The sequence below is a fragment of the Nicotiana tabacum genome, chromosome 4 (assembly GCF_000715075.1).
Source record: "Nicotiana tabacum cultivar K326 chromosome 4, ASM71507v2, whole genome shotgun sequence".
Taxonomy (NCBI): domain Eukaryota; kingdom Viridiplantae; phylum Streptophyta; class Magnoliopsida; order Solanales; family Solanaceae; genus Nicotiana; species Nicotiana tabacum.
In genome coordinates, this window is record NC_134083.1 from 49560173 (window position 1) to 49587863 (window position 27691).

The window sequence follows — 27691 nt, forward strand, 5'->3', positions numbered from 1 at the left end:
CCTCATAATCGATCCCTTCTTTTTGAGTAAACCCTTTTGCAATAAGCCTAGCTTTAAATGTTTGCACTTTTCCATCCACTCCTCTCTTTTTATTATACATCCATCTACAACCAATGGGTTTGACTCCAGTAGGTGGTTCTACAAGATCCCAGACTTGATTGGAGTACATGAACTCCATTTCAGATTTCATAGCAGCAACCCATTTATCAGCATATGTATCTTGTATTACTTCGTCGTAATTAAGAGGTTCTGTATTAGGTTCTTCAGAGATTCTATCATAAGATTCTCCCAAGAGCGCAAACCAAAGAGATTTTTTAATAATTCTCCCACTACGACTAGTCACTACAGGTGCAGTCTGATTTTTTTGTTGAATCACAACATCATTTTCTGGAACTGAAGCCTCAAAGTTATCCTCCACACCTTGCGGTGCTGGGATATCATTAACTTCTTCCTAGAGTGCAGGTTGCAGAATAATTTCAGGTTGCTCAACAATCTCAGGTTGCTCAACATTACTCCCACTACTTTGGGGTAGTGAGATATTAGGCAATTGCTCTTGTGCATTCTGCTGCCTATTGACATTTCTCCCACTACGATAATGCAGTGGTATGTCAATACTGATTTCCAGGATACGTTCCAGAGATGAGTCATTAGTTACTCCATTACTTAATTCCTGTAAAACTAGTTTACTTCTAGGAATATGGTTCATTAAATAGTCCTCTTCTAAAAATCTAGCATTTGTCATAACAATTACCTTTTTTTCTATGGGAAAATAAAATAAACCGCCTTTAGTTCCTTTTAGATATCTAATAAAAATGCATACTTCTGTCCTCGATTCTAATTTTTTCGCTTTCCCTTTCAGCACATGTGCTGGACAACCCCAAACCTGAATGTGCCGTAAACTTGGTTTGCGCCCAGTCCACAATTCTGCTGGAGTTGAAGGTACTGGCTTTGAAGGAACCAAATTTATAATATAATTTATTGTTTCTAAAGCATATCCCCAAAAGGAAGAAGGCAAATCGGAATAACTTAACATTGATCTAACTATTTCCACAAGGGTTCTATTTCTTCTTTCTGCCGCACCATTTTGTTGTGGTGTTCCTGGAGCAGATAATTGAGATGTAATTCCATAATCTGATAAGTATTTAATGAATTCCGCAGAAAGGTATTCACCACCACGATTAGATCGCAATGTTTTGATATATTTATCATGTTGTTTCTCCGTTTTCGTCTTAAATTATATGAATTTCTCAAAGCATTCAGACTTACGGAGCAACAAACAAATGTATCCATATTTTGAGTAATCATCTGTGAAAGTCACAAAATACTCAAAACCACCTCTTGCTTGTATATTCATAGGGCCACACAAATCAGAGTGAATTAATTCCAACTTATCGCTAGCTCTATTTCCTTTTGAGGGAAAATGACTCTTAGTCATTTTACCTTCTAAACAGGATTTGCATGTTGGTAGTGCCTCCACTTTCAATGAACTCAAAGGTCCATCAGAGACCAATCTCGAAATCCTATTTAGATTTATATGACCTAGACATAAGTGCCATAAATAAGTTTGGCTCAATTCAGAAATACATTTTCTTTTATATGGTAGATTAATGTTATTTAATTCTTTTGGTTGTTGTAGCACATGAGGAGATATATCAAGAATAAAAAAGTCATGTACTCTAGCAGCAGTGTAGATATAATATTTATTAAACTTAATAACAGCAAATTTATTAGCAAAATAAATATTATAACCAGTATCCATTATTTTTGAAACTGAAATCAAATTCCTTCTAATAGAAGGTAAATAGAGAACATCTTTCAAAACAAAAACTCTATCACTACTGAATGAAACTCTAATATCGCCTAATGCTAAAGCTGGTGTTGGCTCACCATTGGTTTGAAAGCAAACTTCATTCTCACTTAGCCGTCGCGTTTCCTGAAACTCCTGCAAAGTAGTGCAGATATAATTAGTGGTTCCTGAATCTACACCCCAAAACATGGTAGAGACAGCTGCTAAACAAGTTTCAACGATATTTAAATTTGAATAACCTTGCTTATTCAACTTTGCTAGATAGGCAGGGCGATGCTTTTTGAGATGCCCAGGTTACTTGCAATGATAGCACTTTCCTTTGGGCTTTTTCACACCAGCCGCACCTCCAGGTGCCAAAACCTTTTAAGCCTTCTTCTTTTTCTTAGCGCCTTTCGACTTATAAACCGAAGCTTTCTCAACATTCAGTGCCATAACTCGAGCTTGCTATTTGATGATAGATTCTGCCACTTGCAACTCATTCAACAATTTTGCCAGTGACAAATTCATTTTGTTCATATTATAGTTCAAGTGAAATTATTGAAAATTGTCAGGCAGAGTCTGCAGGGCCATCTCAACTTGAGATTCCTTATCAATCACAGCTCCAAGGACCTCCAGTTCATTCAGAAGACCCATCATCTTCAGAACATGGTCCCTGGCCGATGATCCTTAAGACATCTTGGTGTTCAAAAGGGCTTTCATGGCTGTCTGCTTAGCCGCACGATTTTGCTCACCGAACATCTCTTTGAGACTTTCTAGCATGTCATAAGAAAACCCCATAGACGGATGCTAATGTTGCAAAACATTCGCCATAGAGGCAAAAATGTAACATCGCGCCATCTCATCAGCATTATCATCAGTAGCATCTTCATCAGGTTTTTCTGGGCACTCCTCAGTGATTACAAATTTGTAACCTTCAGCAGTTAGGACAATATCAAGGTTCCTTTTCCAGTCAACATAATTTGGTCCTTCTAACTTATTTTGGTTCAAAATTGTAGTAAGTGGGTTGAATGAAGACATGGTGAATATGAGAGATATTCATATTAAATAGACCATTAGTTATGTATTTAGAATAATTAAATTCAAAACAGCACATTACATATATAACCATGCTCATTGAGCAGTTAGATTGGTTAGAAAAACTTAACTATTCATGTAAAATATATGAGTTATGTAAGATATTTACCCCATATATTAAAACAAGACCAACTCAGATGGAGAGTAAACTGTTAATTTAAGATATGTAAATATCACTTTTATAAACTCTAGTTTTCATTGAATTAACATGTAACTTAGTTGGAGAGTTAATACAAGTAATCACATAACTAGAGGCAAAGCTACAGTAATCATCTATAATGAACTTATCCGATGTGGAAGAAGACCTATGTCAACATACAAATTCATTATATTACTGTAAAACATGATTGGAAACCATGGGAATTTAACCCTGCCGTCACTATTTTCTTAAAAACATTATTAAGTTATTTATTTTTTCAGAAAATAGAAAAATGGCCAAAAACCCATCTAAATGACCCCGGATGCCCAAAACACGACGTACATCATGAGAAAAGCTGATGAGTATTTCTCACTGGGTCGTTTCCGATGAACCTACCATATTTGAGGTCAATCGGAGTTTGGCAGAATTTCAGAATTCCAAATTCATGACCTAATTGTAGAATTCTATTTTTGGCGTTTTTAGGGTTTTGATTATTTTGACTCGTTCAAATCACATAATATACTTATGTATGTTAATTCATGATTTCAGAACTCAAAATAATATTATTATTGCTGTCACGACCCAATTCTCCCTCCGTACGATGTCGTGACGGCACCTAGTCTCTACAACTAGGTAAGCCTAACACAATGCGGAAATCACAAAATGGAAGTAAAACCTAACAACTGACTCCAACTGATAACTAAATAACTGGTAACAATGCATCTCGGCATGTACAATATCCAACACTCTAGTAATACACAGTATTCCCAAAACCCGAAACATCATAAGTCACAAGCTACAGAAAGAAACTAGTATCTCTATACACCAGAGTCTAATAAAAGAAGTACGAAAGGTAAATGACATAGGAGAGAATAGAAGGGGACTCCGAGTGTTGTGGATGCGGTAGATGTACGTTGAAGTCTCCGTACAGCAACAAGCACTCTCAGCTAATAGTGGGGCTGATAAAAAGTACCTGGATCTGCACACAAAAACATGTGCAGAAGAGTAGCATGAGTACACCACAATGGTACCTAGTAAGTGCCAAGCCTAACCTCGGTAGAGTAGTGACGAGGTCAGGTCAGGGCCCACTGCTGTATAACAAATAAAGAAGGAAAATGTTGTAACATAAGAAAAGACTGGAATTTAATAAAAAGGAAAACACAGCAAAAATAGTAGCGCAACACACAAGATTAAACAGCAGGGGATCTCCCAAGATACCGTCTCGTAGTCCCAAAATAAATATGCAAAGAGATCTCCCGAGGTACCGCCTCGTAGTCTCAAAAGTAAATGTGCAGGGAGAACTCCCAAGGTGCCGCCTCGTAGTCTCAAAAGTCAATATGCAGGGAGAACTCCTAAGGTACCGCCTCGTAGTCTCAAAAGTAAATATACAGGGAGAACTCCCGAGGTACCGCCTGTAGTTTCAAAAGTGAATATGCAGGGATCACTCCCGGGGTACCCCCTCGTAGTCTCAAAAGTAAATGTGCAGGGAGAACTTCCGAGGTACTGCCTCGTAGTCTCAAAATTAAACACACAACTCAAACCGATAAATACAACAGTTGACAATAAGAATTCTACATTTAAGACTGATAAAGATCAAGAAAAAGAAGGAAATCAATTAGGCATGTGAAACAGAGTTCAAATAAGAAGTTAAAGCATGTAGACATGGAATATTAGACTAACAGGATAACTACACATGCTGGTATAACTCAATTAAAATGAAAACAGAGCACTACTCAGTGAAAATCAGGTTTTACAACAAGTAGCCCGTGTACGCACTCGTCACCTCACGTACACGTCTCTCACATATCTCAACAGTACCAAATCCTAATGGGATTTCCCCCACACAAGGTTCGGCAATCCACTTACCTCGAACCAAGCTCAATCAATCTGCAAGAATTTCCTTTCCTCGATTATCCGACTCTGAATGGCCCAAATCTAGCCAGAAGCAATTACATATCATAAATAGAACTATAATAGACTAATCTAATTAATGAAATCAAGACTTTAACAAAAATTCCGAAATCCGTCCTAAAAAATCTACCCGGGCCCATGTCTCGGAATAGGGTAAAAGTCACAAAATATGAACACACATTCGCTCACGAGTCTAACCATATCAAATTTACTAAAATCCAACACCAAATGGCCCTTAAAATCCCCAAAATTCACTCTCTAATCCCTAGCCTCAAACTCTCAAATTCCACCTTAAATACACACTAACTAGGTGAAAAAATAAATGGGGAAGCGAGATTATTGATCAAAAATAAGCACAAGGGACTTACCTCAAGAAATCCCTCAAAATTGCTCTCAAGAAATCGCCAAACCCGAGCTCAAAATGTTTAAAATGAGCAAAAATCGCGAACCCTTGCATTTAAGTGTTCTGTCCAGCATTTCCGCATCTGCGGACCTCTAGTCGCACTTGCGGAAAAACCATCGCGGGAGCGGATTCCACTTATGGCCAGGGTTTCCGCTTCCGCGGACCAGGGATCACACTTGCGATCTCACTTCTGCGGAGACCCTTCCGCTCCTGTGATCCCAAACCTACTAGGCCTCTCCGCTTCTGCGTTCAAGCTTCTGCAAAAGCGACTCCACTCCTGCGGCCTTCATGTCGCACCTATGACCCCAGGCCAAACTCCTCAAGCCCACATCTGTGATCCTCCTCTCGTAGGTGCGATTCGGCACCTGGGTCACCCCACCGCATGTGCGAATACACCAAAAACCAGAAAACTTCAGCAATTTGCATAAGTTCAAATTCAATTCGTTAAGCGTCCGAAACACACCCAAGGCCCCCAGGACCTCAACCAAACATACCAACTAGTCCTAAAACACCATACGAACTTAGTCGAGCCCTCGAATCACATCAATAACGCTAAGAACACGAATCCCACTCCAATTCAAACTTAATGAACTTGAAACTTCAAAATTTCTACAACTGATGCCGAAATCTATCAAATCATGTCCGATTGACCTCAAATTTTGCACACAAGTCATATTCGACATTACGGACCTACTCCATCTTCCAGAATCAGAATCCGACCCCGATATCAAAAAGTCCACTTCCGGTCAAACTTTCCAAAAATTTAATTTTCGCCATTTCAAGCCTAAATTAGCTACAAACCTCCAATACACAATCCGGACAAGCTCCTAAGTCCAAAACCACCCAACGGAGCTAACGAAACCGACAAAACTCCATTCTGGAGTCGTCTTCACACAGTTCGAACTACGGTCAAAATCCTAGAACTTAAGCTTCCGTTTTAGAGATGAAGTGTCCCAAAAGCAGAAAAATATACGGGAAAAACAGTAAATAGGGGATCGGGGCTATTACACTCAAAACGACCATCTGGGTCGTTACATCCTCCCCTTCTTAAAATAATCGTTCATCCTCAAACAAGAATAGAGTCATACCTGAAGTGGTGAAAACATAAGGATAACGATTGCGGATATCGTGGTCAGTCTCTCAAGTCGCCTCCTCGACCGGCTGACCCCTCCACTGAACCTTCACTAAAGCAATGTTCTTTGACCTCAACTTTTGAACCTGCCTGTCCAAAATAGCCACCGGCTCCTCAACATAAGATAAATCATTATCCAACTGGACTGAGCTGAAATCCAACACATGGGACGGATCGCCGTGATACTTTCAGAGAATCGAAACATGGAATACTGGATGAACTCCTGCTAGACGGGGAGGCAATGCAAGCTCATAAGCAACCTCCCCAACATGCCGTAACACCTCGAATGGGTCGATAAACCTTGGGCTCAGCTTGCCCTTCTTTACGAACCTCATAACACCCTGCATATGTGACACCCGAAGCAGGACCTGGTCTCCCACCATGAATGCAACATCGCGAACCTTCTGATTCAGATAACTCTTCTGTCGGGACTGGGCTATATGAAGTCGATCCTGAATTAATTTAACTTTCTCCAAGGCATCCTAAACCAAGTCTGTACCCAATAGCCTAGCCTCACCCGGCTCAAACAAACCTACTGGAGACCGACACCACCTCCCATATAAGGCCTCATACGGTTCCATCCAAATGCTCGACTGATAACTGTTATTATAAGCAAACTCCGCAAGTGGCAAGGACTGGTCCCAAACAACCCCAAAATCTATCACACAAGCACGGAGCATATCCTCCAATATCTGAATAGTGCGCTCAGATTGTCCGTCTGTCTGAGGGTGAAATATTGTGCTCAACTCAACCCGAGTACCCAACTCCTACTGTATAGCCCTCCAGAACCGTGATGTAAATTGTGTACCCGGTCAGAGATGATATATACCGGTATGCTATGAAGCCTGACAATCTCGCAAATTTAAATTCGAGCAAACTGCTCGGAAGAATAGGTAGTCATCACAAGAATGAAATGAGCTGAATGGGTCAGCCTATCCACAATCACCCAAACTGTATCAAGCTTCCGCTGAGTCCGTGGAAACCCAACAACGAAATCCATAGTGATCCGCTCCCATTTCCACTCCGGAATCTCTAACTTCTAAAACAATCCGCCTGGCCGCTGATGCTCATACTTTACCTGTTGCCAATTCAGACACCGAGCTACATATTACACTATGTCCTTCTTCATTCTTCTCTGCCGGTAATGCTGTCTCAAGTCCTGATACATCTTCGCGGCACCCGAATAAATGGAGTACCGCAAACTGTGAGCCTCCTGGAGAGTCAACTCATGCAACCCATCTACATTGGGAACACATAGCCTGCCCTGCATCCTTAATGCAACATTGTCTCCAATAGTGACCTCCTTAGCATCACTGTGTTGAATCGTGTCCTTAAGGACAAGAAGATGGGGGTCATCATACTGACGCTCCCTGATACGATCATAAAGAGAAAACTGAGAGACCACACAATCCAATACTTGACTCGGCTCAGAAATATACAATCTAACTAATTGGTTGGCTAAGGCCTGAACATCCGATGCCAATGGCCTCTCTGCTACTGGTAGATATTCTAAGCTCCCCAAACTCTCTGCCCGGTGACTCAAAGCATCGGCAACTACATTGGCCTTCCCGGGATGATACAAAATGGTGATATCATAATCCTTAAGAAGCTCCAACCACCTCTGCTAACGCAAGTTAAGATCCTTCTATTTAAACAGATGCTGCAAACTCCAGTGATTGGTGTAGATCTAACAAGGGACATCATACAAATAGTGCCGCCAAATCTTCAAGGCATGAACAATAGCTGCTAACTCAAGGTCGTGGACAAGATAGTTCTTTTCATGTACCTTCAGTTGTCTGGATGTGTAGGAAATCACCCTATGGTCCTACATCAACACCGCGCCGAGGCCAACTCGCGACGCATCACAATAAACTAAATAAGACCCTGTAGGCAATACCAATACTGGGGATGTAGTCAAAGCTGTCTTGAGCTTCTGAAAGCTCTCCTCACACTCCTCTGTCCACCTGAACGGAGCACCCTTCTAGGTCAGCCTAGTCATAAGTGCTGCAATAGATGAGAAACCCTCTACAAATCGATGGTAATACCCCCACCAAACTAAGAAAACTCCAGATCTCTGTAACTCAGGACGATCTAGGCTAACTCTGCACTGCTTCAACCTTCTTCGGATCCACTTTGATCCCATCACTCGATACTACATGACCCAAAACTGCCACTGAGTCTATCCAAAACTCACACTTTGAAAATTTTGCATATAACCTCTTTTCTCTCAGGGTCTGAAGCACAATCATCAGGTGCTGCTCAGGATCCTCCCAAGTCCGGTAGTACATCAGAATGTCATCAATAAACACAGCGACAAATGAGTCAAGATAGGGTCGGAACACACTTTGCATCAAGTGCATAAATGATGTTGGGGCATTGGTCAGCCCAAATGACATCACAAGGAACTCGTAGTTACCATACCGAGTCCTGAAAGCAGTTTTCAGGATATCTGGCTCAAGAATCTTCAACTGATGATAGCCTGAACGTAAGTCAATCTTTGAAAACACTCTGGCACCCTGTAACTAATCAAATAAGTCATTAATACGAGGCAATGGATACATGTTCTTCACTATAACTTTGTTCAGCTGGCGATAATCAATGCACATACGCATAGAACCATCATTTGTCTTCACAAACAAGACAGGAGCACCCCCAAGGTGACACACTAGGCCGAATGAAGCCCTTATCAAGAAACTCCTATAACTGCTCCTTCAACTCAGGAGGAGCCATACGATACAGAGGAATAGAGATGGGCTGAGTAACCGGCAACAAATCAATGCCAAAATCAATATCTCTGTCGGGCGGCATGCCCAGAAGATCAGCTGGGAACACATCTAGAAAGTCCCTCACTACTGGAACTGACTCAACTGTAGGGGTATCAATACTGACATCTCTCACATAAGCTAGATACGCATCACACCCCTTCTCAACCATTCGTTGAGCTTTAAGAAATGAAATAACTTTGCTGGGAGTATACTCTAAGGTACCTCTCCACTCTAATCATGGTAAACCTGGAATAGCCAGCGTCACGGTCTTAGCGTGACAATCAAGAAGAGCATAATGGGGCGACAACCAGTCCACGCCCAAGATAACATCAAAGTCTACCATACTAAGCAATAGAAAATTGGCTCTGGTCTCAAAACCACTAAAAGCAACCGAACATGACCGATACACGCGGTCCACAACAAGAGAGTCAACCACAGGAGTAGACACATAAATAGGGGAACTCACAGAATCCCGAGATACGCCCAAATACGAGGCAAAATAAGAGGATACATAGGAATAAGTGGAGTCTGGATCAAATAAAACCGACGCATCTCTATGACAGACCGAAACAATACCTGTAATGACAGAGTTGGTAGAAACTGCCTCTGTACAAGCAGGAGGAGCAAAATATCTGGCTTGGCCTCCCCCTTTAGGGTGACCTCTACCTTCCGACCTCCACCTCGAGATGGCGGAGCAGGTGGGGCGGCAACTAGTGCTGTAATCATAACCTGAGGACCCAGTGGAGCATGTTGTGCCTGAGAAGTTTGTGGAGGTGCACCCCTCCTAAGTCTGGGGAAATATCTCACCATATGGTGAGTGTCATCACACTCAAAACAAGCGCTCGAAGGGCGTGGCTATTGTGACTGGCTTGGGTTAGGTCTGCTGGACTGACCGCTAAAAGCACCCCGTGCAGGAGGCGCACTAGATACTAGCGGTGCATAATAAGGCTCCTGGGCCCTAGAAGGGACCAGAATACCACTGACAGGGAGACTTAAAGGTACATATGCCGCGTCTACAGACCTCAGAGTCCCCTTCTATTCTCTCCTATGTCATTTACCTTCCGTACTTCTTTTATTAGACTCTGGTATATAGAGATACTAGTTTCCTTCTGTAGCTTGTGACTTATGATGTTCCAAGTTTTGGGAATACTGTGTATTACTAGAGTGTTCGATATTGTACATGTCGAGTAGCATTGCTACCAGTTATTTAGTTATCTGTTGCACTCAGTTGTTAGGTTTTACTTTCATTTTGTTATTTCCGCATTGTGTTAGGCTTACCTAGTTGTAGAGACTAGGTGTCGTCGCGACGTCTTACGGAGGGAGAATTGGGTCGTGACAAGTTGGTATCAGAGCTCTAGGTTCATAGGTATCATGAGTCAGAAGCAAGTTTAGTAGAGTCTCGCGGATCGGTACAGAGACGTTTGTATTTATCTTCTGGAAGATATGGAACTGTTAGGAAAAAAACTACACTTCTCTAATTCCTTGTCGTGCGTAATTGTTGACTTCGAAATTCTAACATTCTCTATTCTATTCTCTCATAGATGGTGAGGACACGTACAGGCGAATTTGATGACCAGACACTCGCTCCCCATGCTAGATCCGCGAGAGGTCGGGCCCGGGGTAGAGGCCGAGGACGTCTATGCGGTGCAGCTAAAGCACCCACACGAGCTACTACAGAGGAGCCCCCAGTAGCTCCAGTTTTTGATCAGCCCTCCAGGAGACTCTAGCCCAGTTTTTGATCATGTTTAGCACCTTAGCTCAGGCTAGATTGATTCCACTTGCTCCTACCACATTTCAGGCCGGGGGAGGAGCACAGACTCCCGTCGCCGGTACTCCAGAGCAGCGGGTTCAGGTCAACCAGGTTCTAGAAATTATACCAATACATCTGGTAGCTCCAACTCAACCCAAAGTCAGGGCAGCAGTTTTTGCGGTAGAGCAGCTCAAACTTGAGAGGTACAAGAAGTACCACTCTCCTACCTTCAGTGGATTGGTGTCAGAGGATACCTAAGGTTTTTTGGAGGATTGTCACTGCATTATTCTTATTATGGGTGTAGCGGAGTCGAGTGGAGTTTCTTTTACTACATTCCAGCTTAGAGGAGCAGCCTATCAATGGTGGCGTGCTTATGAATTGGGTAGTCCAACTGAGGTAGTTTCACTTATATGGACTCAGTTCTCGGACATATTCTTGAGGGAGTATGATCCCAGAGTCTCAGGGACGCATGGCGCACGGAGTTTGAGCGGTTGCACCAGGGTACTATGACTGTGTCAGAGTATGCAGTCTGCTTCAGTGATTTTGGCCCGACATGCACCAGCCTTGGTTGCCACGGTTCGAGAAAGGGTTCATCGATTTATTGAGGGACTCCACCCCAGTATCAGGCTTAGCACGGCCCAGTAACTGGCGGAATACCACTGGCGGAATACCGGAATACCACTGGTGGCTGGAAGAGCTGAATGAATGGGGAGACTCTCATAGCCCCTACCTTGGCAAACTACAGCTGGGGCACGAGTACCACTATAAGTGTCAGACTCTCGAGACCTCTTGTCCTCCCTCTCCTCTCTCTCCCGAGTAAGCATACCCTCCAATCTCCTGGCAATACTCACAACCTGCTGGTAAGAAATATCCATCTCCAACTCCTTGGCCATGCTAAGCCTGATACTGGGGTGGAGTCCCTCAATAAATCAACAAACCCTCTCTTGAACAGTGGCAACCAAGGCTGGTGCATGTCTGGCCAAATCACTGAAGCAAACTGCATACTCTGACACAGTCATAGCACCCTGGCTCAACTGCTCAAACTCCGCGTGCCATGCATCCCTAAGACTCTGGGAACATACTCCCTCAAGAACATGTCTGAGAACTAAGTACATGTAAGAGAAGCTGCCTCAGCCAGACTACCCAAATCATAAGCACGCCACCACTGATAGGATGCTCCTCTAAGATGGAATGTAGTAAAAGAAACCACACTTGACTCCGCTACACCCATAGTACGAAGAATGCGGTGACAATCCTCCAAAAAACCCTAGGCATCCTCTGGCGCCAATCCACTGAAGGTAGGAGGGTGGTACTTCTTGTACCTCTCAAGTATGAGCTGCTCCGTCTTAGAAGTTGTTGCCCTAACCTCGGGCTGAGCTGGATTTACCGGCTACATTGGTATAATCTCTGGAACCTGGTCGACCTGAACCCGCTGCTCTGGAGTACCGACGATGGGAGTTTGTGCTCATCCCCCGTCCAGTGATGTGGCAGGAGCAAGTGGAATCAATCCAGCCTATGCTAAGGTACTGAACATGCTTAGAAACTTGGCTAGAATCTCTTGGAGGGCTAGTGCAACAACAAGTATCTCAGGTGTCTGCCCTCCAGTTGGAGCTACTAGGGGCTTCTCTATAGTAGCTCGTGCGGGTGCTCTGGCTACACCGCATGGACGTCCTCGGCCTCTACCCCGACCCCAGCCCCGGCCTCTCGCGGCTCTAACAGGGGGCATGAGTACTTGGTCATCAGATCCGCATATACGTGTCCTCACCATCTGTGAGAGAATAGAATATAGAAGTTTAGATTTTCGAAGTCGACAATTTCGCACGACAAGGAATCAAAGAAGTGTAATTTATTTCCTAATGATTCCATAGCCTCCCGAAGATAAATACTGACGTCTCTGTGTACCGATCCGCGAGACTCTACTAAACTTGCTTGTGACTCAAGACACCTATGAACCTAAAGCTCTGATACCAACTTGTCACGATCCAATTCTCCCTCCGTAAGACGTCATAATGGCACCTAGTCTTTACAACTAGGTAAGCCTAACACAATGTAGAAATAATAAAATGGAAGTAAAACTTAACAACTGACTGCAACAGATAACTAAATAACTGATAACAATGCCACTCGGCATGTACAATTCCAACACTCTAGTAATACAGAGCCTTCCCAAACCCGGAACATCATAAGTCACAAGCTACAGAAGAAAACTAGTATCTCTATACACCAGAGTTTAATAAAAGAAGTACGGAAGGTAAATGACATAGGAGAGAATAAAAGGGGACTCTGAGGTCTGTGGATGCGGCAGATGTACCTTGAAGTCTCCGTACAACAACAAGCACTCTCACCTAATATCGAGACTCATAAGAAGTACCTAGATATGCACACAAAAACATGTGTAGAAGAGTAGCATGAGTACACCACAATGGTACCTAGTAAGTGCCAAGCCTAACCTCGGTAGAGTAGCGATGAGGTCAGGTCCAAGCCCCACTAGTATATCACAAATAAAGCAGGAAAATATAGCAATATAAGAAGAGACTGGAATTTAACAAAAATGAAAACACAGCAAAAATAACAACGCAACACACAGAATTAAACAACAGAGGATCTTCTAAGATACCGTCTCGTAGTCCCAAAATAAATATGCAAAGAGATCTTCAGAGGTACCGCCTCATAATCTCAAATGTAAATGTGCAGGGAGAACTCCCGAGATGACTCCTCGTAGTCTCAAAAGTCAATATGCAGGGAGCACTCCCGAGGTACAGCCTCGTAGTCTCAAACGTAAATATACAGGAAGAACTCCCGAGGTATCGCCTCGTAGTTTCAAAAGTAAATATACTGGGAGAACTCCCGAGGTACCGCCTCGTAGTCTCAAAAGTAAATGTGCAGGGAGAACTCCCTAGGTACTGCCTCGTATTCTCAAAAGTAAACACACAGCTCAAACCGATAAATATAACAGATGACAGCAAGAATTCTACAGTTAAGACTGATAAAGATCAAGGAAAAGCAGGAAATAAATTAGGCATGTTGCACAGATTTCAAATAAGCAGTTAAAGCACGTAGACATGGGATATTAGACTAACAAGATAACTACACATGCTAGTATAACTCAAATTTAAGGAAAAGCAGGTTGTTACTCAGTAAAATAAATCAGGTTTTACAACAAATAGCCCGCTCGTCACCTCACGTACACGACGCTCACATATCACAACAGTACCAAATCCTAAGGGGATTTCCCCACACAAGGTTAGGCAAGCCACTTACCTTAAACCAAGCTCAATCAATCAGCAAGAATGTCCTTTCCTCGATTATCCAACCCTGAATTGCCCAAATCTAGCCAGAAGCAATTATATATCATAAATACAACTATAATAGACTAATCTAATTAATGAAATCAAGACTTTAACAAAAGTTCTGAAACTCGTCCTAAAAAAGGTCGACCTGGGCCCATGTCTCGGAATCGGGTAAATGTCACAAAATATGAACACCCATTCGCTCATGAGTCTAACCATATTAAATTTACTAAAATCCGACACCAAATAGCCCTTAAAATCCCCAAAATTCACTTTCCAACACCTAGCCTCAAACTCCCAAATTCCACCTTAAATACACACTAACTAGGTGGAAAAATAAATGGGGAAGCAAGATTATTGATAAAAAAATAAGCACAAGGGACTTACCTCATGAAATCCTTCGAAAATGCTCTCAAGAGAACGCCAAACCCGAGCTTAAAATGTTAAAAATGAGCAAAAATCACGAACCCTTGCATTTAAGTGTTTTGTCCAACATTTCCGCATCTACGTACCACCAGTCGCACCTGTGATGCCGCACCTACGGAAAAACCATCGCAGGTGCGGATTCCACTTATGGCCAGGGTTTCCGCTTCTGCGGACCAGGGATCACACATGCGATCTCGCTTCTGCGGAGACCCTTCCGCTCTTGCAATCCCAAACCTCCCAGGCCTCTTCGCTTCTGCGGTCAAGCTTCCGCAGAAGCGAATTCTCTCATGTGGCCTTCATGTCGCACCTGCGACCTCGGGCCAAACTCCTCCAGCCTGCATCTGTGATCCTCCTCTCGCAGGTGTGAAAACACCAGAAATCAGAAAACTTCAACAATTTGCATAAGTCCAAATTCAATCCATTAAGCGTATGAAACACATCCGAGGCCCCCGCGACCTTAACCAAGCATACCTACCAGACCTAAAACACCATACGAACTTAGTCGAGTCCTCGAATCACATCAACAATGCTAAAAACACGAATTACCCTCTGATTCAAACTTAATGAACTTGAAACTTCAAAATTTCTACAACTGATGCCGAAACCTATCAAACCACGTCCGATTGACCTCAAAATTTTCACACCAGTCATAATCAACATTACAGACCTACTCAAACTTCCGGAATCAGAATCCGACCCCGATATCAAAAAGTCCACTTCCGGTCAAACTTCCCAAAAATTCAATTTTCGTCATTTCAAGCCTAAATTAGCTACAGACCTCCAATACACAATCCGGACACGCTCTTAAGTCCAAAATTACCCAACGGAGCTAACCGAACCGACGAAACTCCATTCAGGAGTCGTCTTCATACAGTTTGAACTACGATCGAAATCCTAGAACTTAAGCTTCCGTTTTAGGGACTAAGTATCCCAAAACACTCCGAACCCACGAACAGAACCTCCCGGCAAGTCACATAAGTGAAAAAAGATGCTGGGAAAATAGTAAATCGGGGATCGAGGCTATTACTCTCAAAACGATTGGCCGGGTTGTTACAATTACAGTGTTATATAAAAAAACTATTTTCGAACAAAATTGTAAGAAAAATAGAATGTTTTTCACCCATTCAAAATGCCATTGTTCATAATTTTGTATATTAATCCATAATTTCAGAACAAATAGCATTCAAAATAGTCACGTTTTTATCAAAACGACACTGTGATTATGGACAAAAACGCAACTAAACAGATTGTCATTAAATGTAACACCACTATTTATACATATGTATATTAATTCATAATTTCATAATTAAAATACTATTAAAAAAACAGTCACATTTTTGACATAGAATAATCATACCAAACATGTATCACTAAACAACACGTTTTAATATTATTCTATTCATGTTGTATTACATTATCTAGTTAGATGTAAGACGGCGTCCGATACCAATTGTTAGAACATGAGCAGCGGAAGCAAGCATACAATTCAGGTATGAAATACATGTAAACTAGATAATGATACAATTATGAGATTAGAAACCACTAACCTCTTGAAATCGTTGCACAGGTCATCCACAAAGCAAGAATCCAAGGCTGCAGTCTTATGCTATGGTCCTAGAAAGACCTTGGACGAAATTGCTTTGAGTGGGAAAGAACAATACAACTCTAAAAAGAAATTTATTGGGTGAAAAAGGTCTTCCTTATGTAGACTCATTTTTCAGCTAAAAAGGCCTCCAAAAACGTGTAGGATTCTGCTTGTGCAAGTAGAATCCTACTCTAATTCTACCGGATGACTTTTCTCCCAAGTCACTTTTTACCCAAGTCAGTCCAGGTTTTTACTAGGTATAGGAGGCTCCATAGAAATAATAAGAGGCTACTAATTATAGTATTAATTCGAAATTTTGCATGAATTAATTCCTACTATAATTAATTGTAGTTTATTCCACTAAAACTGCAATTGAATTCCTCAATATGAATTTCAAAAATTCACTAACACTTATTTTAACTCCCCATGTTAAGATCCCAAATACCAGTCAATTAAATTAAATTACCAACAATTTAATTTAATCAACTAATTTAATCATTTATAATTCTGCTTAAACTATTTCATGTGACGGATACAAAATCCACCGGCCGGGTTTTCACATGACAACTTATAAGCTTACATAAAGGGGTATCATCAAACTCAAAAAACGAATCATGGATTCTATCAACTAATTATTATTTCACAAATGTTATTCGTTATTGTCCAATCTATCAAGCATACACTAACTCTGAATAGAATTGCACCTTTTGATAAATCAAAACAATAAATAAATCACATTGATCATAATAATTATATCAAGATTAGGAGTATAAGCTCATTCATTGAATTAGAGAAAATGTTTTATATATATTCTGTACAAAAATATCTTTTCTCTACCTGGTCCGTTCAATATACACTAAGTATATATTACGACCCAAAATCTCACCCATCGTGATGGCGCCTATCTCAATACTAGGAAAGCCGACAATCTCAATAAACCATATATCTTTTAAATTTGAAAACACAATAATTAAATTCAGCGGAAGAAATCTCACAAATCACTGACATAAAATACATTTCCAAAACCCGGTGTCACTGAGTACATGAGCATATAAATGATAACAAAGTCTGACTGATAAAAACACTGTTTGAAAAATGTAGAACAGTACAACAACTGAAAAGAAGAGAGTCAAGGTCTGCGTATGCCAAGCAGCAACCTTGATAAACTCCAATAGATAAAACTCCGAGAACTAATAACCGTTGTGTCCAGAAGTACCTGGATCTGCACACGAGGTGCAGGGTGTAGTATTAGTACAACCAACTCAGCAAGTAACAATACTAAATAAAGAACTTAAAGTAGTGACGAGCTTCACAGCTGAGTCCAATTACAGTAATTTCCAACATAATAAGGTAGGCGTGCTTTCAAGTTCAACATTTAAGGCCAAAACAGTAATTTCATGTCAAGTTCAACTGAAACATAAAATAATATCTCTCAAAAATTTCCAAAACAGTAATATATGCCAGTTGAAGTGCAACAATAATGAAATCAAATGCATCCTCTCAAGACCACAGTCACTCAGCCATTCCATTCACTTAGCGCTCAGCACTCGCACTCAATAGATACATGCACTCACTGGAGGTGTGTACAGACTCCGGAGGGGCTCCTACAGCCCAAGCGCTATAATCCGCACAGACAACTAACGTGTTGCACGGACAACTCATGTACTATAGTATCAATATCTGGATCCGCACGGACAACTCACGTGCTATAGTATAATATCTGGATCTGCACGGATAACTCACGTGCTGCACAGAAAACTCACGTGCTATAATATAATATATGAATCCGTACGGACAACTCATATGTTGCACGGACAACTCACGTGATATAATATAATATCTCACAATCAGGCCCTCGGGCTCACTTAGTCATAAATCTCTCCAGTCTCTCGGGCTCTCAATAATTATGAAATCAGCCCAAACAATAATGATATGATGCATCAATAATGAACAATAGAGACTGAGATAAAATAAACAAGTAAATTGTGACTGAGTACAAAACAGCAATTAAGCAGATAGTTCAATATGTACACGACCTCTGTGGGTCCCTATAGTGCCAACATATAATCTAAACATAATTTGTGGTTCAATTTCTTTACTACATGGAGAATGTACAGACAACAACAGATTATTCAACTATACAGTTCCATGAAATTTGACCAATTCATAATTTTTACGGTGCACGCACACACGCCCGTCACCTAGTATTAACTTTAAGTTGTTAAATTGTATAATCTCGTTGGTTATCTTTTGTTTGCTTGGTCGGTCAATTCCCTAGTACAAAATCAAAGATAAAATAAATAAAAAATAAAAAGAGAGAGAAAGAAATTTTATATTTTCTCCTAACTCGACTATATTCAAATCCACGCCTTTGCAAAATTAGTAACTACGACTACAAATTTTCTTCCCCACTTTAATAAGTACGTAAATGTTTTGCTAATATATTGAGGATGTATATTAATGTCACCCTTAGTGTAAAGGATTGAATATATACGGATAGTCCCCTCGTTTCTCGGAAAAGGATATGGCGAGAAACGATATGATTTCCCAGCAGCTTGATCAGATATACACTGATGTTTTTATCTGATGATTTTCCAGCAGCTCGATCAGATATACACTGATATTTTTATCGATCCCGACCATGACATATATAATGCTCGATCATCTTATGTGTCTTTATAGTCCCCGACTTTATCGAGTATATCCGAATTTTTTCTTCCCCGGTGGGAATTGCCAGTTACCTTCGGTCTTTGGTGACCGGAGAAGATCAATCAGTGATTAATGCGGAGGGGCTTCCTGTCTTTTCAATGAGGCCTAACATGCTTTGAATCGGATAACTTCTGATGGCGTTTTCGCCGCTTCTGTACAAAAATTTTGTAAATACAAATCCTTCTTCTTCTTTTTTTTTGAATAGAAATGGCCTTTCAAACTAAATAGACAGTTTGAATTTAAATCTCTGTTGCCTTCGAGCCTCGTGGGTAGTCCCCTTTGCTTTATCGGGCTCGAGCGTCCTTCAGTTTAAATAGTCAAGTGTTTGTTTTAATTCAAAGAAATGAGTAGTTTTGCTTGAAATAATGTAGCCCGTAGGCGTAATAGTCGAGCGAGTGATGGCTTGAACTCAAAATAAAGGTAGTCCGTAGGCTTAACAGTCGAGTGAATGATTCGAACTTGATGCAATGTAGCCCGCAGACGTAATAGTCAAAGTAGCCCGTAGGCTTAATGGTCGAGTGAATGATTGCTCGAACTCGAAATAAAGGTAGCCCGTAGGCTTGGCAGTCGAGCGAATGATTCGAACTTGATGCAATTAGCCCGCAGACGTAATAGTCAAAGTAGCCCATAGGCTTAATGGTCGAGTGAGTGATTGCTCGAACTCGAAATAAAGGTAGCCCATAGGCTTGGCAGTCGAGCGAATGATTCGAACTTGATGCAATGTAGCCCGCAGACGTAATAGTCAAAGTAGCCCGTAGGCTTAATGGTCGAGTGAGTGATTGCTCGAACTCGAAATAAAGGTAGCCCGTAGGCTTGGCAATCGAGTGAATGATTCGAACTCGATGCAATGTATCCCGTAGGCGTAATAGTCAAAGTAGCTTGTAGGCTTAATGGTCGAGTGAGTAATTGCTCGAACTCGAAATAAGCCTTTGCACAATTACTGGAATTATTTTCTAAGAAAGATTGAACATAACTATTTTCTAAGAAAGATCCAGCAGTGAGCTTTCTTCCTCTTAACTTCTCTAGAATCCAATTGGAAAATGGTTGGTAACTTATGAAGCCCAGAATAAAGGCAAACAGTAGTCATTCCAAAGAAGAAGGAAAAAAGAAGAAAACAAGTAGTAAAAATACCAATGGAAAGCTAAAGAGACAGGAATAGCTTGAGAAGCTGAGATATCGCGTCTTAGGCTGGACCTTATTATGGTTTTATCTTTTACTTCCACAAGAAATCATGGATGTATACTTTTTAACTTCTGTTAAAAGTTCTACCACGACTTGATGCATCTGTATATATATTAAAAGAAGACTTAGTTTCTGAGTTTGATATAACGTTTACAAAATAGTAATATCGGCAGGGCACCTGGGAGAAGTCAAATGAATGTACATCCAAGTTTGTTGCACTGATAACTTCATGTACTTTATACATGATCATACTGATTTAAAATTCTCTAATTTTTTTCTAATTATACATAAGGGGGAGGGGAAGGGGAGGGGGAAATTGGGAGGAGATAAAATTGGGAGGAGATTACGAGGTAGGAAATAGAATTCCCAACAACAAAGTCGAAGTTCAGGTAGCCAAGGTAGCCAACCAACAGGGCTACCATGATTCCCCGAGTCATTTTTTTTGAGATTGGTAACATTTGTATTAATAAAAAGGCACTAAGGCAGTGCAAAGCCATATGTACATGGAATAATAGATCAATCTTGATCTATCTTAACCTCAAAAAGCCTAACATGTCTACCAAAGATTCTGTATCCTCTACAAGACTTTCTTTACACCAAAAATAAAATAGAAGAATACAGTACATCTTGACATCCCGAACGGAATTGTATGGTTCTTCAAAAACTCTTGAGTTTCTCTCCTTCCATACTGTCCACCATATGCATATAGGTATCAATCTCCACCATGTGTTTTTGACTCACTAAGTCTCCAATGTTGTTCCATGATTCCCCGAGTTTAATAGTTGATTCTTGAGATTTAGTATTACTAGTAAAGTAAATTATTGTTTCTTACTTTTACTTTCTCTTCTCTGGAAAAAACAGTTTGCAACCTAAGTTTCTTCGACACGACAGTTTAGGTGCCGCACTCGTGTCGATACGACACTAGTATGGGTGCAGGTATGAGATCTGTATCAGATCTGGTCAGACAGTTTTGGGTACTTTGACTACGAAAGACGGAAAAATTCTAGACGAGATACAATTTGATTCCCGAAATTAGAACCAAAACTAGTGTAAATTTGAAGAAAATAGCATACCTTATCTAGGTAATCAATCCTTTACTTATCTACAACTTGAGAATAAAAAAGAAATCTACACTTTACAAGCTATACTTAAGTATTCCACAAAATTTTTTATAATTTAGAGATATTTTTAAATTTATATATTTTTTAATTATTTTACCCGGATCCCAGCACCCGTATTCGTATCTTCAAATCTTATAATTTACATCTCGAAGGATCCGACCTCTAGATCCGTACCTGTGTCAGATACCCGCACCCGTGTCCGAGCAACTTAGCTCCAACTGCCTCTTTTAGCTTTGTTTCTTTAGGGCAGATCCTTACTATGAGATTAAGTTACTCTAGTTCCAATAAATGAAGCTAATAATCAATGCGGCTGAAAACATGTATTTTTGAAAGAGTGGAATCTTCCGGGTATGAATAGGAGGAGGTGCTCATTTGGCTCTTCTCATGGGTTTGACAGTGGTAATGAGAGGAGAAACGATGTTAATAACCCTTAATTCTAATATGGTAACTCCTTTAATGCAGATCTGAAAAGAGACGACAATATCAGACTTAACTGTTGAAATTTGGTTTGCATTGTTATAATTTTCAATCTATGTTTTTCCCTATCACGTGCTGTTGACTCTTGCATGCCATTTTAGTTCATCTCTCTGCAATGTTAGGTCACCATTTGGTATAGTTGGATTCAAAATTCCATTTTTATGTCAATGGGAATATCATATTTCCTTTTCGTTTGTATTTTAGTCCGGAAGAGGAGAAATGAAGTTTTTGGCTCCCCTTATGATATGTTTAAGTCAATCTATTGTTATTTGAGATAGAAAGTTCTGATTATCTTTGCTAAGACACCAACTGAAAGAACCATTTCAATTTTTATCTTATATATGCAGGGGCGAAGCTACACTCTTGTATACATTGTATATATAGGTAAAATATTAGGTGTTAGAGGTATATAATATATACTGAACACCCTTTGTCGAGGAATTTGTTTTACTTCTTTCAAGTTTGAACACCCTTTGAAAAACTTCTGGCTTTGACACTGTATATATGGTGAAAGCTAGAGTGAAATATTTTGGAGCTATTTCTTTCCGTTTCCAAGTTGACATGTTTATCGCTTTTTGGTTTGGCTTACATTTCTTTCTATGTTGCAGATTTTAATACCAAAATTTGTACTTGTAGAAATAAAATCTGTTATCGCCCCTGGTTGCATGTATTGTCCAAGTCACTTCCCGTACAATCTTGGGGTCCTAATTTCAGTGCTCGATTGAGTTTAGAAAATTTCAACATCATTAATATAAGCAACGAGGCAAACTTCAACTGAGTTTAACGAATTTCACATCTTTGAGATGATGGTGAAGGTGAACCTCAATTGAATTTAGGCATCTCACATCTTGAAGTGACGGAGAGACGAATGTCAACGAGGGTGTTGAGTCTTTATGTAGAAGTTAGCGGTGACACAACTGTCACTTAGCAATGTACAGTTGTCACTTAGGTGTTAAGTTAAGTAGAGAAGAATTAGTTGAATTAGTTAATATGTCATTGTCAGTCAGTTAGTATATAAAAGAGTAAATAGTTACACAGAGATTTATTTTCATTTGTCTCTGTTCATCAGAGCTTATCATATGAGTTGTTTCTCTCTCAATCTTCTCTGAAACTCTCTCTCTCTCTCATTCACTATGGCTGAGCTAATCAACATGGTATCAGAGCTTTGGTAAATCGGTCAGCTCAGCTACTACGGAGAAGTATTAGAGAAGTGTATCTGTTCTTAGATCGAGCTATTTCTTCATCTGGAAAAGTTCCTCTACAACCTAGGGTTTCTGGAACTTGTTAATTTCAGTTGAATCTCGATAAATTACTGTGAAATTCATCTCTAATTACTTGTTGTGGTTTCAAATCAGTAACTTAACTAAGTTTTCTGAAGAAACATAATGGCAATTGAGGAAGATGATTCGGTCTCTGCTGCTCAGGGTGCTACAACTCCAGCCCCAAATCTTCATGACGTGGATCTAGTTCATCATAATCATCCTTTATACATTCATCCATCAGACATGCAAGGTTCGGTACTAATCTCTATTCAACTTCAAGGATCTGAAAATTAATCAATTTGGAGTAGATCTATAAAAATTGTATTGCATGGCAAAAATAAGCCAGGCTTTGTTCTCGGTACCTGTAGGAGGAAAATGTATGATCATAGTCTACACGAACTGTGGGATAGATGTAATGGAATTGTTCTAGCTTGTATTATGAATACTGTTTCACCAAATCTCTTTAGTACTGTGATTTTTGCATCTAATGCACACAAGGTATAGGAAGATCTTAAGAAAAGGTTTGATAAAGTAACGGCTCTAGAGGTTGCTATCTTCACAAGGAAATTGCTACTTTGACTCAAGGTGTGTTATCTATGTCCGTGTACTTTTCCAGACTTAGAGAATTGTGGGATGAGTACGAGGCCCTAGCACCTTCACGCTCTTGTGGTTGTCCTGAGTGTAGAAGACATGCTGAACATTATCAGACACAAAAATTATACCAACTTTTGACAGGTTTAAATGAATCATTTAAACATGCTAAGGATCAAGTTCTTATGACTCGTCCATTACCTAACATCCATCATGTATATGCCATGATTATTAATATTGAGAGTCAGAGAAATAATGATGTTGGAATCACTATTGGTATTGGTGCTGAAGTTACTGACCCTACAACCTTGCTGAGCAACAAAACTTCAGCAGGAGGTTATAGACAAAAGAATAATTTTGAAAAGGCCTTGGTTCAATGTGACTATTGTAACTACAAGGGACACACCCGGGAAAATTGCTTCAAATTGCATGGTTATCCAGCAGGTTTTAAACCTAAGAAGAAAGGAGGACCTCCAAATACTTATAGCAACACATATGCCAACAATGTAACTAGTGCAGGTGGTCAATATTCAGGGGGTCAACATTGCTCTCAACCTGGAGTTCCTTCACCAGCTCAGTTCTTCACTCCTGAGCAATAGTTTCAGATTCTGCAGCTTCTCAACAAAGAAAATCAAGTTGCACCTATGGCTAATATAGCCAAAGCTGACACTACAAGTACTTATTCTGCCATATTGTCTACTCTAATTGATACTAACTGGATAATAGACACATGTGCCACTGATAATATGGTACATAATATGGCTTTGCTTAATAAGTGTTCTGATATACCTAAAAAGCCCAGAAGTAAGGTACTCTTACCTACTGGTGGTCAAGTCTCTATTACTAAATCAGAAGAGTCCTCAATCTTCCAAGATAGAACAATTCACAATGTCTTATATATTCAAGAGTTTAAGTACAATATGTTGTCTGTTTCCAAAATCACTAAGGAGCTAAGTTGTTTGGATGCATTCTTCCCCGACTTCTATTTATTTCAGGAGCTCTTCAGTGGAAAAGTGATAGGGATTGGCAGAGAAGGTCATGGTCTCTACATTCTGCAAACAAATGGTCTAGCTTCTTCCTCACACCAGCCAGTGAATAAAGGGGATACGTGTCTGCATCATTCACTTGTAAATACCATTACTAATTTAAGTAATAAACCTAATGGTGATATAATGAATAAGACTTGTGACAATACTTCTTTGTGGCATAGAATATTAGGCCATGCTCCTTTGAGAGTCTTGAAAAATATTGATGGTTTAAAAGCTGTAAAATTAAAAGATCATCTATGTACTATGTGCCCACTTGCCAAACAATCAAGATTACCTTTTAATCTCAGTAATACTTGTTATGCTCATCCTTTTGATCTTGAGCATGCTGATGTTTGGGGTCCCTACAGATTATCTACATATTATGGTAAGAGGTATTTCCTGACCCTAATAGATGATTTCTCTATATATACCTGGATTTTCTTGTTGAGTACTAAGGCAGACTCAATTGTTGTTCTGAAAGATTTCTCGGTATTGGTTAGAAATCAGTTATGTTGTAATGTAAAATATTTGAGAACTGACAATGGATCCGAGTTTGTCAACACTTAGATTAATTCTCTGTTAAAGGACTTTGGGATAGTTCATCAAAGCTCATGTGTCTACACTCCTCAACAGAATGGTATAGTAGAACGAAGGCATATGTATATTCTAGACATGGCTCGAGCCTTAAGGTTTCAAGCCTTCATCCCTGTGAAGTTTTGAGGTGAGTGCATTTCTACTGCAGTTTACTTGCTGAATAGGTTGCCTACTGCTCTACTTAAAGGCAAGTCTCCCTTTGAGAAGTTGTTTCTTCGACCACCCTCTTTGCATAATTTGAGAGTGTTTGGTAGCCAATGTTATGCTACTAATGTGAGAAAGACAGATAAATTCAGTCCTAGAGCATTTCCTGCAGTTCATCTTGGGTATTCATCTTCCCAAAAAGGTTATCTTCTCTATGATCTCTCTACTCATCACTTGTTTGTTAGCAAAGATACTGCAGTTAAGGAAGATAACTTTCCTTTTCAACATCTACAATCTGGTCATTATCCATTCTTCCCAGTTCTATAACTTTCAATAGTGGATGCTTCTCTCTCACCTCCTGAAGTTGTCCAGCACATAGTGGAGATTGAAGCTCCTATGTATGAGATGCCTCCTCCTATTCAGTCTACTGATGTACCAAGCATTCCTGCTTCTCCTGCCTCTCCCCATCTCTCAGAAAGTCTTCCAGAGTGTCCAAACCTCCTATTTGGATGCAAGACTATGTAGTGCACATTAAGCAGTCCATCTGTGCCTATCCAATAGCTCAGTATGTGAACTATGATCAATTGTCTTCTGCTTACATGGATTCTGTTGCTGCATATTATGTTGTTTTTGAACCCAGGACATTTGCTGAAGTAAGCAAGGATCCACAGTGGGTGAATGCTATGAAGGCTGTGATCTCAGCCTTGGAGGACAATAAGACTTGGTCTATTATTGTTCTACCACCTGATAAGGTTCCCATATGATGCAAATGGGTGTTTAAAGTGAAGTACAAGTCTACTGGGGAGGTGAAAAGATTCAAAGCAAGACTGGTTGCTAAAGGTTATAGTCAACAAGAGGGGTATTGATTACAAGGAGACCTTTTCTTCTGTAGCCAAAATGGTGACTGTCAGAATAGTAGTGGCTCTAGCTGCAACCTCTAGTTGGTACATCTTTCAAATGGATGTCCACAATGCCTTTCTACAGGGAGATCTTGTTGAGGATGTTTACATGCAGATTCCAAATGGCTTTTCAAGCCAGGGGGAGTACAAGAAGGTCTGTAGGCTTCAAAAGTCTTTGTATGGACTCAAGCAAGTACCTAAGAAATGGAACTTAAAACTGACAGAGGCCTTGACTAATATGGGGTTTGTGTAGTCACACTATGATTATTATCTATTTACAAAAAGGAAGGAAAGAGAGCTGGTCATTATTCTTGTTTATGTTGATGACCTTTTGGTCACAAGTAGTCACTTAGCACTCATTCAGCAAGTTAGAAAAGACCTTCAGAATAAGTTCAAGATGAAGAACTTGGGAGAACTGAAGTATTTCTTGGGGATTGAATTCTCCAGGCCAGAAAAGGGAATTCACATGTGCCAGAGAAAATATGGCCTTGAACTTGTCTCAGAAATAGGGCTAGCAGGGGCTAAACCTGCTGGAACTCCTTTGGAGTTCAATCACAAACTCACTTCTATAGAATTTGACAGAGCTGTAAATAATAAGGAAGATGCTGATGATCAGCAACTTGAGGATAAAGGTGGTTATCAGAGGATTGTTGGCAGGCTACTATACTTGACTATGACCAGACCAGATATATCATTTGTTGTTCAAGTACTCAGTCAACATATGCATGAACCAAAGCAATCTCATTTGGAAGCAGCCATGAGAGTGATCAGATACATCAAGAATGTACCTAGACTTGGATTCTTCATGCCAACTGACAACACTTTGAAGCTAGCAGCCTACTGTGATTCAGATTGGGGAGCTTGTGTTTAGATACAGAAATCAGTCACTGGCTATGCAGTAAAATTTGGTGATGCCTTAATCTCGAGAAAATCTAAGAAACAAGAAATTGTGTCCAGAAGTTCCGCAGAAGCTGAGTTTAGAAGTATGGCTGCTATTGTAGCAGAAATTACATGGCTGATAGGTATATTTAAGGAATTGGGAAGAGAGGTACCTGTACCAGTTAGGTTGTTCTGTAATAGTAAAGCTGCCATTCAAATTGCAGCTAATCCTATCTTTCATGAAAGAACAAAACATATAGATATTGATTGTCACTTTGTAAGAGAAACGATTCAAGAAGGGAAGATTTAGACTCAACACATTGGGACTAAAGAGAAACTTGCTAATCTACTTACAAAGAGCATGTGTAGACCACAACATGACTATCTGATGGACAATCTGGGAATAAAGAACCTGTATTCACCCCTAAGCTTGAGGGGGAGTGTAGAAGTTAGTGGTGATACATTTGTCACTTAGCAATGTACATCTGTCACTTAGGTTTTAAGTTAAGTAGAGAAGAGTTAG

General features: G+C 40.3%; 1 protein-coding gene across 1 annotated transcript; it reads left to right on the forward strand.

Moving 5' to 3' along the window:
• The first annotated feature begins 24268 nt into the window (after positions 1-24268).
• LOC142179908 (uncharacterized) lies at positions 24269-27160 on the forward strand. The gene is made up of 6 exons (XM_075250800.1): positions 24269-25037; positions 25395-25592; positions 25728-25868; positions 25952-26142; positions 26231-26443; positions 26543-27160. Exons 1-6 carry the CDS (start codon positions 24269-24271, stop codon positions 27158-27160), a joined length of 2130 nt encoding a protein of 709 aa, XP_075106901.1.
• The last annotated feature ends 531 nt before the right edge of the window (positions 27161-27691 follow it).

What these genes read in the sequence shown, in the direction of transcription:
- LOC142179908 (XM_075250800.1), top strand. Translation starts at nt 24,269, where the DNA reads ATGGCTAATATAGCCAAAGCTGACACTACAAGTACTTATTCTGCCATA. An exon ending in GTATTCATCTTCCCAAAAAG is followed by an intron (nt 25,593 to 25,727) that starts GTTATCTTCTCT and finishes AACTTTCAATAG; the next exon opens with TGGATGCTTCTCTCTCACCT. An exon ending in CTCTCCCCATCTCTCAGAAA is followed by an intron (nt 25,869 to 25,951) that starts GTCTTCCAGAGT and finishes CCTATCCAATAG; the next exon opens with CTCAGTATGTGAACTATGAT.